Source organism: Hemitrygon akajei, chromosome 19 (genome assembly GCF_048418815.1).
Source record: "Hemitrygon akajei chromosome 19, sHemAka1.3, whole genome shotgun sequence".
NCBI lineage: Eukaryota > Metazoa > Chordata > Chondrichthyes > Myliobatiformes > Dasyatidae > Hemitrygon > Hemitrygon akajei.
The window spans coordinates 70,758,901-70,776,380 of record NC_133142.1 but is presented as its reverse complement, the minus strand read 5'-3'; the positions used below and the strand labels follow the sequence as shown (position 1 = coordinate 70,776,380).

Here is a 17,480-nt window from a genome sequence, read left to right as displayed (position 1 = left end):
AACATATTGTCGCATCTGTAAATACTGATAAAAATCTTGTTTTTCTAGTAAGTATTTCTCTTTAAGCATTTCAAAACTGAACAGTGTTCCTTCTTTCATTATGTTGCAAAGAACTGTTATTCCTTTAGCTGTCCAGTCCTTAAATCTAGCATCCAATTTATTTGGTGTAAAATCTGACTCATATGCACACCATTTACGAATTGCAATATCTCCCTCTAGATTATATTCTTTTATAGTAGTTTTCCATATTTTAAGAATCAATTTCACCCATGGGTTATCAATAGTATTTATGTACCTTTGCAGGTTGTTATCAGTCAAAATTACTTGTATGGGGATGGGAAGTACCCGCTCCTCAATGTTTTTCCATTGAGCATCATATGATGGGTTGCACCAACATATCACAGCTCTCAACTGTGCTGCAAAATAATAATCTCTAAGAGAAGGTAGGCCCCATCCCCCTTTTCCTTTGCTAATTGCAAAGTTTTGAGATGAACTCTAGGCCTTTTACTTTGCCAAATATACCTTGATAGCATCTTGTTCCATTCATTGAATTGATTTTGATTAATCTCTATTGGTAGGGTCTGAAAGAGATATAACAGTCTGGGCAGTATATTCATTTTAATAGACTCAATCCTTGAACGGAGACTGAAAAAAGGAATCAGGTTCCATCTTGCCACATCTTCCTTAATTTTTTTATATAAAGGCTGATAATTACATTCTGATAATTTTGCCAAATCTTTTGGCATAATGATGCCCAAATACTTGAAAGATTCTGTGTGCCTTGCCCAGGGGTATCGACTTTCAATTTCTCTTGGTGGGCTATAGTAATATGAAAGTAATTGGGTTTTATCTATGTTGATCTTGTATCCTGATAATTGACCATATTGTTCAAAAGATTGCATCAATTTAGGTAAAGAGTATGTTGGTTGCCCTAGATAGATCAAAATGTCATCCACATAACAAGCCAATTTATGCTCTGTCCCTTTAATAGTAATCCCCCTGATATCTTCATTTTGTCTGATGTATTGAGCTAATGGTTCCAGATATAACGCGAAGAGTAGCGATGACCATGCACAACCCTGTCTCATGCCCCTTTCTAGGGTAAGACTATTTGATAAATATCCATTGATTTTAATCCTAGCAGTAGGATTGTCATATAGTGTCTGTATAGTTTTAATAATTGTGTCTTGGAAACCAAATCTATGCAAAACTCTGTAAAGAAAATTTCAATTAACCAAATCAAATGCTTTTTCAGCGTCCACGCTTATCACTATTGCTTCTATTTTATTTTTTTGTATGTGATCCATAATGTGGTGTCCTTCATATATTGTCTTGTGTCTGGCGTTGTCATATAAAACTTGTCTGATCGTTACATATCAGTATGGGCAGAAACTCCTCTAATCATTTGGTCATGATGGAGGTAAATAACCTATAATCTACATTAAGAACGGATATTGGTCTAAATGACCCGCATTCCATTTTATCCTTCCCTTCTTTCGGTGTAGCTGAGATTATCACTTCCTTCCAAATGGGTGGCATTTGTGCCTTTTTTTAGAGCCCAGTTCAGTATGGGGAGTAAAACAGGAATTAACTCATTTTTAAATTCTTTGTACCACTCTGCCGTATACCCATCTGATCCTGGTGACTTGCTTAATTTAAGCCTAGTAATTGTAGCTTTTAATTCAACTTCAGTTATGTCAGCGGTCATTGTTCTATTTTGTTCTTCACTTAAAGTGGGTAACTAGAGAATTCAAGAAAGTGTCAATTTGGGTTATGCTTCCCCCTGGAACTTTGGAATATAGAGTTTTGTAAAACACTTCAAAAGCTTGAATTTCACTTAGCTTATTTTTTTTAAAATCATTTTTGTTCTTGGGACCCTAATTCTATGAATTGTATTTTCTGCTATCTTTTTTTTCAGTTTCCACGCCAGTATTTTCATAGATTTCGATCCACTTTCATAATGTCTCTGTTTCAGAAACATTAAATTTTTCCTGATTTCTTGCATAGTCAAATTATTTATTTCATTCCTAATTCTTTTAATTTCTCCTAATGTATCCTGTGCCAAATTCAATTTGTTTTTTCTCTAGTTCCTTCAGCCTATTTTGTAATTCCTCTAATGTTTTATTCCTTATTTTTTTCTTATATGAAGATATCGCTATAATTTTCACTCTTAAGACCGCCTTCAGAGTATCCCATAAAATGGGAGGTGAAACCTCTCTATTATCATTAAATTCCAAGTACAGACCAATTTCTTTTTTAATTTGTTCCTTAAAATATGGATCATTGAGTAGACTTGAATTTAGTTTCCAAATAGTATTCTCTGATTGTAGGTCAAAATCAACAGATAAATATATAGGTGCATGGTCACTTACATCTATTGTCCCAATTCCACAGGTGTTTATTTTGTCTTTGTCTTTTCCAAATGTTATGCAATACTCTATTCTTGTATATACAGAATGGGGAGCAGAATAATGAGCGTAATCCCTTCTGTCAGGGAACAGGTCCCTCCATATATCAATTAAACCAACATCCTCAAAAAGTGTATTAACATTCTTATGTAAAGATTTTGTTTCATAGGTTTTTCTATTGGAAGGGTCTAACTTTGGTTGTAATTGTAAATGTAAGTCTCCCCCACATATCAGGAGACCTTCTGTTTCCGTTACCATAATATCAGTAATTTTCTGAAAGAAACCAATATCACTTCCTGGGGGTGCGTATATATTCAATAGAGTAACTGAATTGCTGTCTATATTCCCCCTTACCAGAATATATCTGCCCTCTTTATCTCCCATTTCGAATACTTTTTCAAAATTTAGCTTACTTGAGATAAGAATAGCAACTCCTCTCATATGTCCTGATTTATATGAGGAGAAAAACAGATTAGTGAAGCCCATTCTCTTTAGTTTTTTATGTTCATTATCACTTAAATGAGTTTCCTGTAAATATACTACATGGGCTTGTTCTTTTTTCATTTTGGATAAAATTCTCGTACGTTTGATTGGATTTAATAGCCCATTGACATTAAAAGAAATGAATTTTACCTTGTCCTTAGCCATCTGTATTTATCTGTCAATGTATCATTGAAATTAGAATAAAACTTAATCAATCTACTCCCTGAACAAATAAAAACTAAGAAATGCAAATAATAACAAAAATGGCAACGAACGTGTGATTCCAAGGCTGAGGTCTCTAGTAGATGACCCTTCGTTGAGCTAGAGGAAATGTCTAGCTGTGGGGGATAACCCCTCCTACTTTTGAGTTGAGGGCCCCCATTGCAGTATTCATAAAAGTCAGTGAACAAAAGATTTCCCTGTGTACTCCTCCTATACATACACACCCCATTTCCAGAAAAGTTAGGATATTTTCCAAAATGCAATAAAAACAAAAATCTGTGATATGTTAATTCATGTGAACCTTTATTTAACTGACAAAAGTACAAAGAAAAGATTTTTGATAGTTTTACGGACCAACTTAATTGTATTTTGTAAATATACACAAATTTAGAATTTGGTGGCTGCAACACACCAACAAAAGTTGGGACAGAGGCATGTTTACCATTGTGTTACATCACCTTTCCTTATAATAACACTTTTTAATCATTTTGGAACTGAGGATACTAATTGTAGTAGATTTGCAATTGGAAATTTTGTCCATTCTTGTTTGATATAAGACTTCAGCTGCTCAACAGTCTGTAGTCTCCGTTGCCTGATTCTCCTCTTCATGATGCGCCATACATTTTCAATAGGAAATAGATCTGGACTGGCGCAGGCCAGTCAAGCACACGCACTCTGTGTCTACAAAGCCACGCTGTTGTAGCCCGTGCAGAATGTGGTCTGGCATTGTCCTGCTGAAATAAGCATGGACGTCCCGGGAAGAGATGTTGACTTAGATGGCAACATATGTCTCTCTAAAATCCTAATATACGCCTCAGAGTCAATGGTACCTTCACATACATGCAACTCACCCATGCCGTGGGCACTAATGCACCCCCATACCATCACAGATGCTGGCTTTTGCACCTTTCATTGATAACAATCAGGATGGTCGTTTTCATCTTTGGCATGGAGAACTCGACGCCTGTTTTTTCCAAAAACTAGTTGAAATGTGGACTCATCTGACCACAGCACACGGTTCCATAGTTTTTCGGTCCATCTGAGATAAGCTCGGGCCCAGAGAACTCGCCGGCATTTCTGCATAGAGTTGATGTATGGCTTCCTCCTTGTGTAATACAGTTTCAAGTTGCATTTCTGGATGCAGCGACGGACTGTGTTAAGTGACAATCGTTTTCCGAAGTACTCCCGAGCCCAGATGGCTATAATTGTCACAGTAGCATGATGGTTTCTTAGGCAGTGCCGCCTGAGGGCTCAAAGATCACGTGCATTCAACAGTGGTTTCCAACCTTGCCCTTTACGCACTGAGATGCCTCTGAATTCTCTGAATCTTTTCACAATATTATGTACTGTAGATGTTGAAAGACCTAAATTCTCTGCAATCTTGCATTGGGAAATGTTCCTTTTGAACTGACTAACAATTCTCTCAGGAATGTTGGCACAAAGGGGTGAGCCATGACCCATCCTTGCTTGCAAAGACTGAGCCTTTGATGGACGCTACTTTTATACCCAGTCATGATACCTCACCTGCTACCAATTAGCCTGCTTAATGTGGAGTCTTCCAAACCGGTGTTACTTGAATATTCTGTGCACTTTTCAATCTTATTTTAACTCTTTTAACTCTCATTTTGGTGGGGAAAAAGGAGTAAGTGAGCGAATAAAAAATAACAACTAAGTAATATAAAATCCACATTATAATAAGTATTTCTTGAGATAAGTATATCACCGTGTACTTTTGCTTCTGTTTAGCTTCTCAACATTTTTAAAGTTAGCCAAACCTTATGGATCTTCTGAAGGGGGTGAGGACTGTCTTTGGGAAACTCCCGGTCTCTTCCTGATATATTTCTCTCGGCCTCCTCCCGTCTCCTGCCTTCTCAATTCTCGCACTATTTCCCAAGCAGAGCGGGACAATTCCTCAGCCAGGCTTTCCCTCGTTTTGGTCATGTTGACAGGCAACCCTCTGGCCTTCATGTCTGTGGTCGCCTCTTCCACTGTCTGGTACAACTGCGTCCCATTGTCATAAAACACTCGAAGTTTAGCAGGATACAGAGTTTGAAATCTAATCTTATTTTGCTTTAGTACTACCTTTACTTCAGAGTATTCTTTGCTTTTCTGGAGGACCGCGGGAGGGGGGGTAATCTTGGTCAAAATATATTAATTTATCCTCTAAAAACACTCTCTTCTTACCCCAAGCCCTTCGTAGAATCTCCACCTTGGTGCTGTATCGAAGGAATTTAATTATTATTGAGCGTGGCTTCTATCCTGGGTAGGTTTCGGGACTAACGCGTGGTGGGCTCTTTCGACTTCCAGCTTCATAGCTGGGGAAGATCCAGCGCGTCCCGCAGTAACTTTCCGACAAACTCCGTCATAGACCAGCCCTCTGCTCCTTCAGGAACGTTGCAGATTCAGATATGTTTCCGCCGTGATCTTCCCTCCAGGTCAAGCAGTTTACCTTCTTGGTGATGTAATATTTTTTATTGTCTTACTCAGTATCCGTTCCACGTTTTGAACGCGATCTTCCACCTTCTCGAGTCTCTGCCACCACTATTTTTTCATTAATGCTGGCGAGCTCTGACTTAATAACACAGAGCTGCTGCTTTATATCTTTCTGGACCTCTATTATTTCTTTCAGGATTTCGAACATATTCGCCGCTTCGCCTGAGCAAGACCCAGCGTCCCCCTCGCTAGCACGCGGTCGGGTCGGAGAGCCGCTCGCTGCGCTCCTCTCGGACACAGGCTCCGCAGTGTCGCTTTTTTTATTTCCATTCCTTTTCCCCATTCTTGCCCCTCTTTTCAGTTCAAATATTTTTGAAAAATATTATATTTGATGGGTTAACGGGGCTTAATACATGTTTTTCCAGAGGAGCTAGTGACTTAAGCTGCCATTCTCGACGATGACGTCACTGGAAACCCTAAAATCAAATTTCAGTACTGTACAACTTCCTTTATGTTGTTACCCTCACATTTTAAACTGCTGCACCTACTGGGATAATGATCATTTTTGGTCTGCTCCTTTCATTAACAGTGGTAGAGGTAACCAACTATTACACAACCTGTACTTAGTTTATCAAACAGGAACAACCAATGCTACCAACTTCACAGAGCTATTTTAAATTCTGTGCTGCTACTCAGCGACAAGAGATGCAACGCCTTTAACTAAGCTGAGCAAGTTGCCCAACCTTCTTTAATATATACACAGAAATGAGAAAACGATACTATGCATTGAAAAGTCTTGTTCAAGCATGAAAAGGGGCCAGAAGTAATAACTCGGGATTCCTTCAAATTTCATTTACATCTACAACAATCTTGATACAGCTATTAAAAAAGTAATGCTTACTTGCATCTTAAACTTAACAAATGATTTCTATCATACAGGATAAAGCCATCCGTAGCAGTTGTCTGCAGAGTTATTAGCCCTTGGCCCTCATCTCCTGTACTTCTAAGTGATCTATTGGAAGCTATATGATGAAGGCATTGAGTCAGAGTTAAAAATGGGGAAATAGGCCCCAAAACCCAAATGGTTCATGCCAACCAAGGAATCTATTCATGCTAGTCATATTTGCCCAGGTTTGGCCCATAACCCTCTAAACCATTCCTATACATGAACCCATCCAAATGTCTTTTAAAGATGTAATGATACCCATCTACCACTTTTGCTAGCAGTTCATTTTAATGTGCATGAAAAGCTTGCTTCATTTTTTCCCTTTAAACCTTTTCCCTCCAAGGTAGAACTTTGGATTAGCAAAGAATTCCAGAATCTGATGCTGGATCAGATTGCTGCTGGCTCCTCTGACAGACTTCTCTGACTTACTGGACTAACACATACCTTCTGAACCTCTTCATGCTTCCTAATAGACCTGCACAAATACTAGAATGCTGTACTTACCCAGACACTTGGCTCCCTCCATCCGATAGCCTTTATTACACTTCTTACACCTACTGGGTCCAGCTCCCATGCAGGTCAAACAGGCTTTGTCACAACCTGGAATTAGAACAAGGGTATCATTTTTTTTTTAAAAAAGAGAACATTACACTGCATTATTCAAGAAGTGCTAAGTTAATAACTGAATACATCAGATATTTATTTAGTTTTCATTGCAATTCTCTCAGACTCTGGAAGTTGATCCAGCACTGGTGAATGGAAGATTAGGCGCAGAAAAGGATGACCTCATGGATTTAATAAAATTATATGGCAAAACTGACAATTTGATTATTTTATTTAGAGTTACAGACAGGATAGGCCCTTCCAGCCCTACCCCTCAGCAACACTTGACTTAACCCTAGTGTAATCACAGGACAATTTACAATGACCAATTAACCTACTAAACAGTACATCTTTGGTCCCAGAAGAAAACCCATGCATTACACAGGGAGGGTGTATAGACTCCATGCAGATGACGTTGGAATTGAACTCCGAACTCCAACACCCCAAGTTGTAATACACCATGCTGTTCACTATGCTACCGGGCACCACATGAGGGTCACATATTCTTGTCTGAGATCACTAAAATGTTTAGGTCAATCATGTGAGAATTATCTGTAGCAGCAGGAAGATTACACAGTGAAATCAAACAGCAGTTGGTAAAATGATTTAATAGGTATCACAGAGCCAAGAAGAACACTGACCTCTGCAGTCATAGGAGCCTTCTGTGTTCACACAATACTGACCAGCTTTGCAGCTTGGTAGCTCTGTGTCACATTCATCAATATCTGAATGTCAAGAAAGAGCAACGTATTAGGCTTCTTTTGAAATTAAAGGAATTAAAAAATGTTTTACAAATTGGATTTAGACACCTCGTGTGGATTTCTGGGCACATTTCTGAGAATCTTCAATTTCCTAGCTTAGGTTTGCACCATAACGTTTACGATGCACAAATATAGCCTATTAGTAATAATCACTTACTGTGCCTTGAAAAAGTATTCAGACCCCACAACTATTTTAACATTTTATTGTCTCGTTTTCTAAATTTAAAATATATTGAAGTAGGATTTTTGAGCTAATCTACAAAACATTGTGCATCATGTCAAAGCAAAAGAAAAATTACAAAACCTGTCAAAAATTTTCTAAAATTTTTTTAAAAAATCTTGAGGCTGAAGAAATATTCATCCCCTCTGTAATTACTATACTAACTTTCCTCAGATGCAATACTGCACATTACCTTACTAACTCACCTGGATGTAGAAAATTGGAGGATCACCTGAGTAAATACTCCCCTCACTGTAAGGTCAAATAGTATGGCAGACTATAAATAGACCAAATCAAAATGAATCTAAAGAGCATTCCAGACAAGTCAGGGAAAGAGAAGCACAAATCTGGGGAAGGATACAAAGACCATCTCAAAGGCACTGAACATATCTTGAAGCTTAGTGCAGTTCATTGCAAAAGTGGAAAAAAATTTCATCTTGCCTAGGTGAGGCCACCCCTCTAAACATAGTAGCCTCTCTTACTATTGCCAATCTTCTCTGGTAACTGTGACGCCAACAGTCGCTCTGAATACACTGCAGGAGTCAGAGGCTGCAACTGGAGATAAAGTTCACGGCTCCACGATCTCAAAGGCCTTGCACAAAAAAGGTATTTATGGATGAACGGCAAGGAAGAAACCCTGGCTTTATGAAAAAAAAGCACTACCTAAAAGATACTGTGAAGATGTGGAAGATGATTTTGTGGTCGGGTAACACAAAAGTGGAACATTTTGACTTCAACACCAAGTGATACGTGTGGCATAAATACTGCACATCACCCAAATAACACCATCCGCACTGGAAAGTATGGTGCAGGTGGCATCATACTATGAGGATGCTTTTCAACAGCAGGCACTGGAAATCTGGGCAGGATTGATGGGAAGATGAATCCTGCTTAATACAGAGAGATCCAGGATAAAAGCTTGCTAGCATCTGCCAGAAGCCTTAAACTGGAGAGGATGTTTGACTTTCAGCAGGACAACAAGCCAATGCAAACTGCCAGAGCATTCAGGCTTCAAATATAGAAAATTAATGTCCTTGAGTGGCCCAGGGTCCCGACCTTAACCCAATTAAATACCTCTGGCAAGACCGCAAGATTGCTGTTCACCGTCACTCTCTATCTAACCTGGCACAGTTTGAACAATTTTGCAAGGAGTAATGGGCAAATCTTGCTCCATCACATTGTGCAAAGATAATAGAGGCTTATCCAAAAAGGTTATTGGCTATAAAAAGTGCAAGAGGTGGTTCAACTAAGTACTGAGCAAAGGGGGATGAATACTTTTGAACTGTTGATATTTCAATTTTTGAATTTTTATTTTTTCATGCTTTACAATTTTCCCTCTTTGAGCTCTACTGTGAAAAAAAAGCAGCATGTGATTCACAAGTAAAAATTCTGAGTTAAATGGATCAAAGTCCTGCTTGTAATACTCATTTATATGAACAAAGGGTTGGGGCTGAATACTTTTAATGAGTGGATGTGCTGTAAACAGTCAGGAATTCAAACAGAACCAGATATTTATAGGATAGGAGGTAGTGAACTAACTCATTATGCTAGTGCAAACACGAGGTCCTGACGAAGGGTCTCGGCCCGAAACGTCAACATCGCTTCTCCCTATAGATGCTGCCTAGCCTGCTGTGTTCTACCAGCATTTTGTGTGTGTCATTATGTTAGTGCTTTTTTTGAGAAATAAGATTACTTAATACAAATTCTGTTCTGTCCCACAACCCCAAATCAATTCTTCAAATGCTTAACTATACTTCCCTTCAAAGATGCAGCAGCTTTTTTCCCCAAGACGTTAAGTTGCAACAGCAGGAATCCAAACACAACACCTAGTCTGATGTTTGTTGATAACAGCCTTCAAAGACTTGCGATGAGTAGACACAAGGATGGGTGGCAGATGAAATTTATTGTTACATTTGGTTGGGAGAATTAGAAGAGGATTATCAATTGGAGACCACAATTCTAAAAGACCTTAACATACAGGAGCAGAATTAGGCCTTCCGGCCTATCGAGTCTTCTCCATTCCATCACTGCTGATTTATTATCCCTCTTAACTCCATTCTTCTGCATTCTCCCCGTAACTTTTGATGTCATGACCATCAAGAACCTATCAACTGTCGCTTTAAGTATACTCAATGACTTAATCTCCACCGCCTTCAGCCGAAATGAACTCCACAGATTCACCATGATTTAATTTCTTGCAGGCACTCACAGCAAACACAAAAAAAACACAAATGAATCAATGAAAAACTACAAACAAGGACATGAAACCAATTTGACATAGACAACAAATTGCGTTGCACCTTAAAGACATTCTCAAATTTTAGATGCACATCAATCAACTGGTTTGTTCTAATCCGTTTTCATTGTTACACCTGCAAACAGATTTGTCAAACAGGAATTTCCCTTCTGTGAAAACTCTGAGTTTGACAATCATTTTAAGAGTGTCACCAATTCTTTAATCTTCAATTCCACCCTTCTCCACACAGAGAAGCACAGAGAAGTTTCTGGGTAGGAAGGACAGATCTGGGACTGACAATCCAAATGATTTACTGAAAATGGCAGGTTAAGTTAAGAAAGTGGTCAAAAGAGTGTGATATCCTGGATCTTATTAATAAATACTTAGAGGAACAAGGTAGTAATGATGAAAATTTATAGAACACTGATTTCAGCCACAATTGCAGAACTCTGCCCAGCTCTGGGTACTACAATTTAGGGAAGATATCAAGTGCTTAAAGGAATGCACAAGGCAGAAATTATTTCTGGGATGAGAGAATTTAATTACAGTGTGTAAATAAACTGTACTAGATAAGCTGGAGCTGTTCTGCTTGAAAAACAAGAGGTTGCATGGCAGCCTAACAGAGGTTTTTCTTTAAATCAAGGAGGATATAGAGAAGATATTCCCTTTCGCAGAGGGGGCAAAGAATGAAAACAATTAGCAAAAGAACAAAACCTAACAGGAGACTTTCGAAGTGCTCAAGCATTCAATTGAAGTGCTCAAAAGGGAACTGGATATGTTTTTAAATGAAAAAAGGCTGTATTTTGGGGAGAGGAGCAGGGAACAGCACTAGCCTGTAAATACTGATCTTCTATTAGCAGCGTGGAAATGCAGAGCTCTGGACAGAAACTTAAAATTACAACTTCCACTATTTTACATTGTGCTTAACTGTATGAAGTGTGGTGTTGTGTATCTTAAGTTTACGAAGTTCCTCACGGAAAATAAACTGAATTGAAGATAAACCACTTACCCGATTGTCAGTTCAGGGATATTTGTGCTCTGCCACTGGATTCATTGTTGTCAAAGGGCAAAGCAGAACAGAAGGAGCAAGGTAACTTATTTTTCAGCAATTTAACTAACAAATTAAATGTTTTGGAATAGTTACTAGCCCCACCCCACTGTTCATGCTGTCAATTCAAATTCATCAGGATGCTACATTTAGCCTTCAAGCACAAGAATCCCAAGGATAAGTGATTACCTAAGCATTTGTCTTCATGAAAGAACCAACCAACTCTGCATTCTTGACATTTATAGTCCTCAGGACCTGTGCACTTCTTGCAGGATTTGTAGCATTCTGGAATACAGCAAGCAGCAGAACACATTATTGGTTAGCCTTTAACCAGGCCTCGTTAAGACACAAATGGTGAGCATTAAATTAACACAAAAAACTGCTGAATAGAGCACAACGCATACTGAGAGTGAAATATGCTCTGATATCTAGACGATGCCACTTATAAAATTGTGCTAGTTTCATCATCACATTTCATCTGTGCTGCTTCAGGTGTCACTGGCTACAAACAATTAGATATGATGCACTTTAACTAAATTTCCAGATTACATAAATGGGATTATTTTACTGTCTTAAAACTCACAGGTTTGTACAACAGTGAGAAATGTAAATTGTGTATAATAGTCACATGGCATTTCATAAAAGTCTACCAAATAGAGGGAGTAAAAATAAAAGGGAGGGTTTGAAATAGCCAATGGGCCAAATTGTTAAAGCAAGCAACATTTATGACAAACTTACTTTGAGCTTTGAAGTTTGCATTAGTACAAGGGTACAATTCAAGGAATAGTTCCATCTTTGAGAAAGTAAAAAAGGATGGCAAAGAATGGCTTGACTAACAAAAGATAGTATCAGCAAAGGAACAAGGCTCAGTGAGCTCTGGAAACCAGTAGGTGACCAGTGAGATTAAAGGGAAAAAGTGTTTCAACTATCAAATTAGGAGAGAGAACAACCATAAAAAAAACAAGGTTAACAAGACAGGGCAGGAGGAAGAGAACTATGTCATACCATAATCACTAAAATCATGATTTGTCACCTTTGTTAAGTACTGCTACTTTGGATTGGATGCAACCAAATTACAGGTGGCCTCCGTTTTTCAAACGTTTGCTTTATGACTCCTCGCTGTTATGAAAGACCTACATTAGTTAACTGTTTTCTCTAACAGAGGTGTTTTTACTGTTATGAAAAAGGCAGCCGAGCAGCCAAGCTCCTCCCCCGGAACTGCGTTCTAGCCGCCATAGCTTAAACACGCGCCTGTGAGCATCTGTGCTTTATGTCGATTTATTTTGTGCATCCGTTAGCAAGGGGAGTTCTAAGGTATCGGAAAAACCTAAGAGCTCGTAAGGGTGTTACTCTTAGCGTAAAACTAGACATAATTAAGCGTTTTAATTGTGGTGAACAAAGGACAATGTCCACACGTTGAACTTGCCTGCATCCACCATTCACACTACAGTATTTATACGCAGAAAGAATCTTGAAAGCTGCTGATGTTACTGTTGGTTCTGCTCGTAGCAAAGTGTTCTCTCTTAGTCGGCATCCAATAATAGATAAAATGGAAAGTCTATTGCTTAAGTGGATTGATGGGTGTACAAAGCGTGGTGTTCTGTTAAATTACCTTATACTTAAGGAGAAATTAGTCAGTCTTTTTAATAAGCTGAAACAGAAAGCACTGGACGATGGTGATTAAAGTGTTGTGAAAGTGGAATTTAAAGGTAGTCATGGGTGGTTTGATCAGTTTCTGAGGCGAGGGCAGCTTCATAGCTTAAAAGTTTACTGGAGAGAGTGCTTCAGCTGATACTGAAGCTGCCGAAAAGTTCCTAGCAGAACTGAAGAAAATAATTACAGAAGGTGGTTATTTGTATAAGCAAGTGTTTAACTGTGACAAAACTGCAATTTATTGGAAAAAGTTGCCGAGCACGCCAACCTCCGACGACTCAGCCTAACACACCATCATCAGTGTGCTTGCTGTCTTCCCAATTCCGGTGAGTGAAACTACACTGTACATACATTATTTCTACTTTATTTTTTAATTTTTTTTGCTCAGCATAACAAAACATTCAATTTCTTCCCCTCACTAATATCAGCTATCAGAACATCAGAACACTTCCATCAAAATATAGACATCACCACAACATCCTATACAAAAGCCCTTATTAGTATAGCAGACAGGCTTACATCTACATACTGCAGAAAAGGTTGCCATGTTTTATGAAAACTATTTGTTTTTGAGTGTACCATGCATGTCAAAAAATCCAAAGGAATGTATTCCATGATTAATTTACGCCAACCATAAAGTCCAGGGGCCTTATTGGATATCCAACAAAGTAAAATGTTCTTCCTCGCACAAAAAGTCAGGATGTTAAAAAGTTTTTTCTGATGTGCATTAAGGATGTTGCATATAAGGAGAAGGTGGGAGTGGAGGATGCTATCACGTATTTGCTGCACAAATCACTCTCTCACCTAGAGGGGGTCAGTTGTGCTGTGAGGATTACATTCCTTGACTTCTCTAGTGCCTTTAACACCATCCAGCCCAAGATCTTAAGGCACAAACTAACGGAGATGGGAGTAGACTCTCACATGGTGGATTGGATAGTGGACTACTTGACAGATAGACCTCAGTATGTGCGGTTGAGAGACTGTAGGTCTGACACGGTGGTCAGCAGCACAGGGGCGCCGCAGGGAACCGTACTCTCTCCGGTCCTGTTCACCCTGTACACATCAGACTTCCAATATAACTCAGAGTCCTGCCATGTGCAGAAGTTCGCTGATGACACGGCCATAGTGGGGTGTGTCAGGAATGGACAGGAGGAGGAGTATAGGAAACTGATACAGGACTTTGTGATATGGTGCAACTCAAACTACCTGCGTCTCAATATCACCAAGACCAAGGAGATGGTGGTGGACTTTAGGAGATCTAGGCCTCATATGGAGCCAGTGATCATTAATGGAGAATGTGTGGAGCAGGTTAAGACCTACAAGTATCTGGGAGTACAGTTAGACGAGAAGCTTGACTGGACTGCCAACACAGATGCCTTGTGCAGGAAGGCACAGAGTCGAATGTACTTCCTAAGAAGGTTGGCGTCATTCAATGTCTGTAGTGAGATGCTGAAGATGTTCTATAGGTCAGTTGTGGAGAGCGCCCTCTTCTTTGTGGTGGCGTGTTGGGGAGGAAGCATTAAGAAGAGGGACGCCTCACGTCTTAATAAGCTGGTAAGGAAGGCGGGCTCTGTCGTGGGCAAAGTACTGGAGAGTTTAACATCAGTAGCTGAGCGAAGGGCGCTGAGTAGGCTACGGTCAATTATGGATAACTCTGAACATCCTTTACATAGCACCATCCAGAGACAGAGAAGCAGTTTCAGTGACAGGTTACTATCGATGCAATGCTCCTCAGACAGGATGAAGAGGTCAATACTCCCCAATGCCATTAGGCTTTACAATTCTACCGCCAGGACTTAAGAACTTTTTAAAAGCTATTATTAATGCTTTTTGAGATGGTGATTTAGATGCATATCATATTTTTTTACTGAGTTAAGTATTGTATGTAATTAGTTTTGCTACAACAAGTGTATGGGACATTGGAAAAAAAAGTTGAATTTCCCCATGGGGATGAATAAAGTATCTATCTATCTATCTAATACGACTGCTGGGTAAGCCTAAGAGAAAAGACATTGGATCCAGCTCAAGCTCCATCTTCAGAATCTTTTCCATTTCACCCAAAATATCACTCCAGTATGCCTGAAGTTTGGGACAAGTCCAAAGAGTGGGTGAAAGTTCCAGTATTTACTTTACATTTAGAACACATTGGGAAACCCCCCACTTAAATTTCGAGAGACGATCTGGAGTCAGATGGGCTCTATGCAGAATTTTGAGTTGCAATGCTTCAGTTCTATTACAAACTGAAATCTTCTTTGCATTATCACAGATATCTTCCCATGTTTCAGCTGTAATTTCTACTCCCAGCTCTTCCTCCCAGACCCTTCCCTGCTGCTCAGCCTCTCCACAAGAGCATTCCCTCAGGATGCTGTAAAAAGTACTAATGGAGACTTCACCCTTAGAACAAAACACCCTCTTTTCTATGTCAGAACGATAGAAATCAGTTAACAATGATGTTTTTTTCTGTATATAATCTCTTATCTGAAAGAAATGAAAAAGATCCTTGTTGGGTATGTTAAATTTCTGTACTATTTGACTAAAAGACATCATCATTCCTTCATCAAACAAATCTCCTAGATGGAAAATACACTTAGAAATCCAAAGTTTAAATCCAGAATCCATTATGCCAGGCTGAAAACCTGGACTGCCGGTTATTGGAGTCAAGGGTGATATTTTTGCTGCATTGCCCTCAATTTGTCGCACACCCTTCAAGCCCTGACTGTATTAATTGTTATTGGATTGCAACAATATTCCTTAAATAGTTTCATCTTATTGAGGAAACGCAAATTAATAAGAGGCATTTTGCTTGTGAAGCTTCAATGTCTAGCCAAATTGAGGAGGGGTCCCTGCAAACCCAGTCAATCACACAAGATAGAAAGGAACGTAATTGATATTTTTTGATGTCTGGAAAATCCAGGCCCCCTAGACTACTGGGAAGCTGTAACTTAGACATTTTAATACAGGGTCTTTTTTTTTGTTCCAGGTGAAAGAAACAACCCAGCCATTTATTTTTTTCACGTATTTGTTGGGTAAAAATGACTGGAATTATTCATATTGGGTAGGGCAGATGAGGAAGAACGTTCATTTTGATCAAGGATATTCGGCCAAGCCAAGAAATGGGAAGAGTTCTCCATCGTTCAAGATCCAGTTTGATTTTGTCAAATAACTGTGTAAAGTTAGCTTTGAACAATTGATCAAATGTAGGTGTGATAAATATGCCTAAGTAAACAAAACCTGTCTGTGACCTTTTAAAGGGGAAAACACCCAAGTGTCAGGTACCTGCTGCAGGTTCCCCAGAGGCAAAGCCTCTCATTTAGTAAAGTTGATTTTATAACCTGAAAAGGCGCTAAATGAATTGATGCATTGTATAAGGTGGTTCACTAATATAGCAAGGTTTGATAAGAAAATTAGAACATCCGCATACAATGTAATTTTATGTGACTTTAGTCCGATGTCTGGAGCAGATGTTTTGAGGTCTCACCGAATAGCCTCAGCCAATGGCTCGATCACCAGTGTGAAAAGTAGTGGTGATAAAGGGCAGCCCTGCTGGCTACCCCTCAGAATACTAAAATTATCCGACCTAATACTATTAGTGAAAATCGCAGCCAAAGAGTCATTATAAAGAACCTTCACCCACTTAAAAAAATTATTGCCCAAAACAAATCGTTCTAAAGTGAAAAAAAGATACGGCCATTCGACACGATCAAAGGCCTTTTCTGCATCTGAGGAAACCACCAAGCTGTCCACTGCCTGTTGCTGACATGCCTGAATCACATTAAGTAATCTTCTGATATTGTTAGATGAACATTATTTCTACTTTATATAGGCTGTGTATTTTTATGTGTTATTTGGTATGATTTGGCAGCTTCATAGCTTAAAGGTTACTGGAGAGACTACTTCCGGTGAGACTGCTTCCTCTAAGTAGTGATTATACGCTACGCAGAAAATTGCAGAAAAGTATTTCTACTTTATATAGGCTGTGTATTTATCATATCATTCCTGCTTTTACTATGTGTTACTATTATTTTAGGTTTTATGTGTTATTTAGCATGATTTTGTAGGTTTTTTTTGGGTCTGGGAACGGTCACAAATTTTTCCCATATTAATAAATGGTAATTGCTTATTCACTTTACAACATTCCGGCTTATGAACTGTTTCATAGGAACCCTCTACCTTTGGATAGTGGAGGAAACTTGTAATGCATTCATCTTATAACCAATTTGTCTACAACCTGAGTGGTTTGTTGTTGTCACAAATGAGTCTCTAAGATTAGGCAATTTTCATATGTAATATATCCAATGCTGGTCAATGCAGAATGTAATGATCAAAATGTAAAGGCTCAAGGCTCGAGGGTGCAGAGCAGATAAAAGTGGTTCCAGCAATAAGGGATTTACATTTAGAACAGACTAGAAAATCTACAATTATGCTCCTTAGAGCATAGCTGTTTTTGACATTTGACAAAAGATACAA

General features: G+C 38.9%; 1 protein-coding gene across 2 annotated transcripts in view; it reads right to left on the bottom strand.

Moving 5' to 3' along the window:
* The window catches only part of creld1b (cysteine-rich with EGF-like domains 1b), a 51,987-nt gene that overhangs the window by 5,691 nt on the left and 28,816 nt on the right, over positions 1–17,480 (bottom strand). For both annotated transcript variants that reach the window (XM_073072779.1, XM_073072780.1), the window contains 3 exons: positions 11,550–11,645; positions 7,737–7,820; positions 6,997–7,092 (listed from right to left, as the gene is read on the bottom strand). In XM_073072779.1, coding sequence (XP_072928880.1) covers positions 6,997–7,092; positions 7,737–7,820; positions 11,550–11,645 — 276 coding nt within the window. The remainder of the gene's footprint in view (positions 1–6,996; positions 7,093–7,736; positions 7,821–11,549; positions 11,646–17,480) is intronic.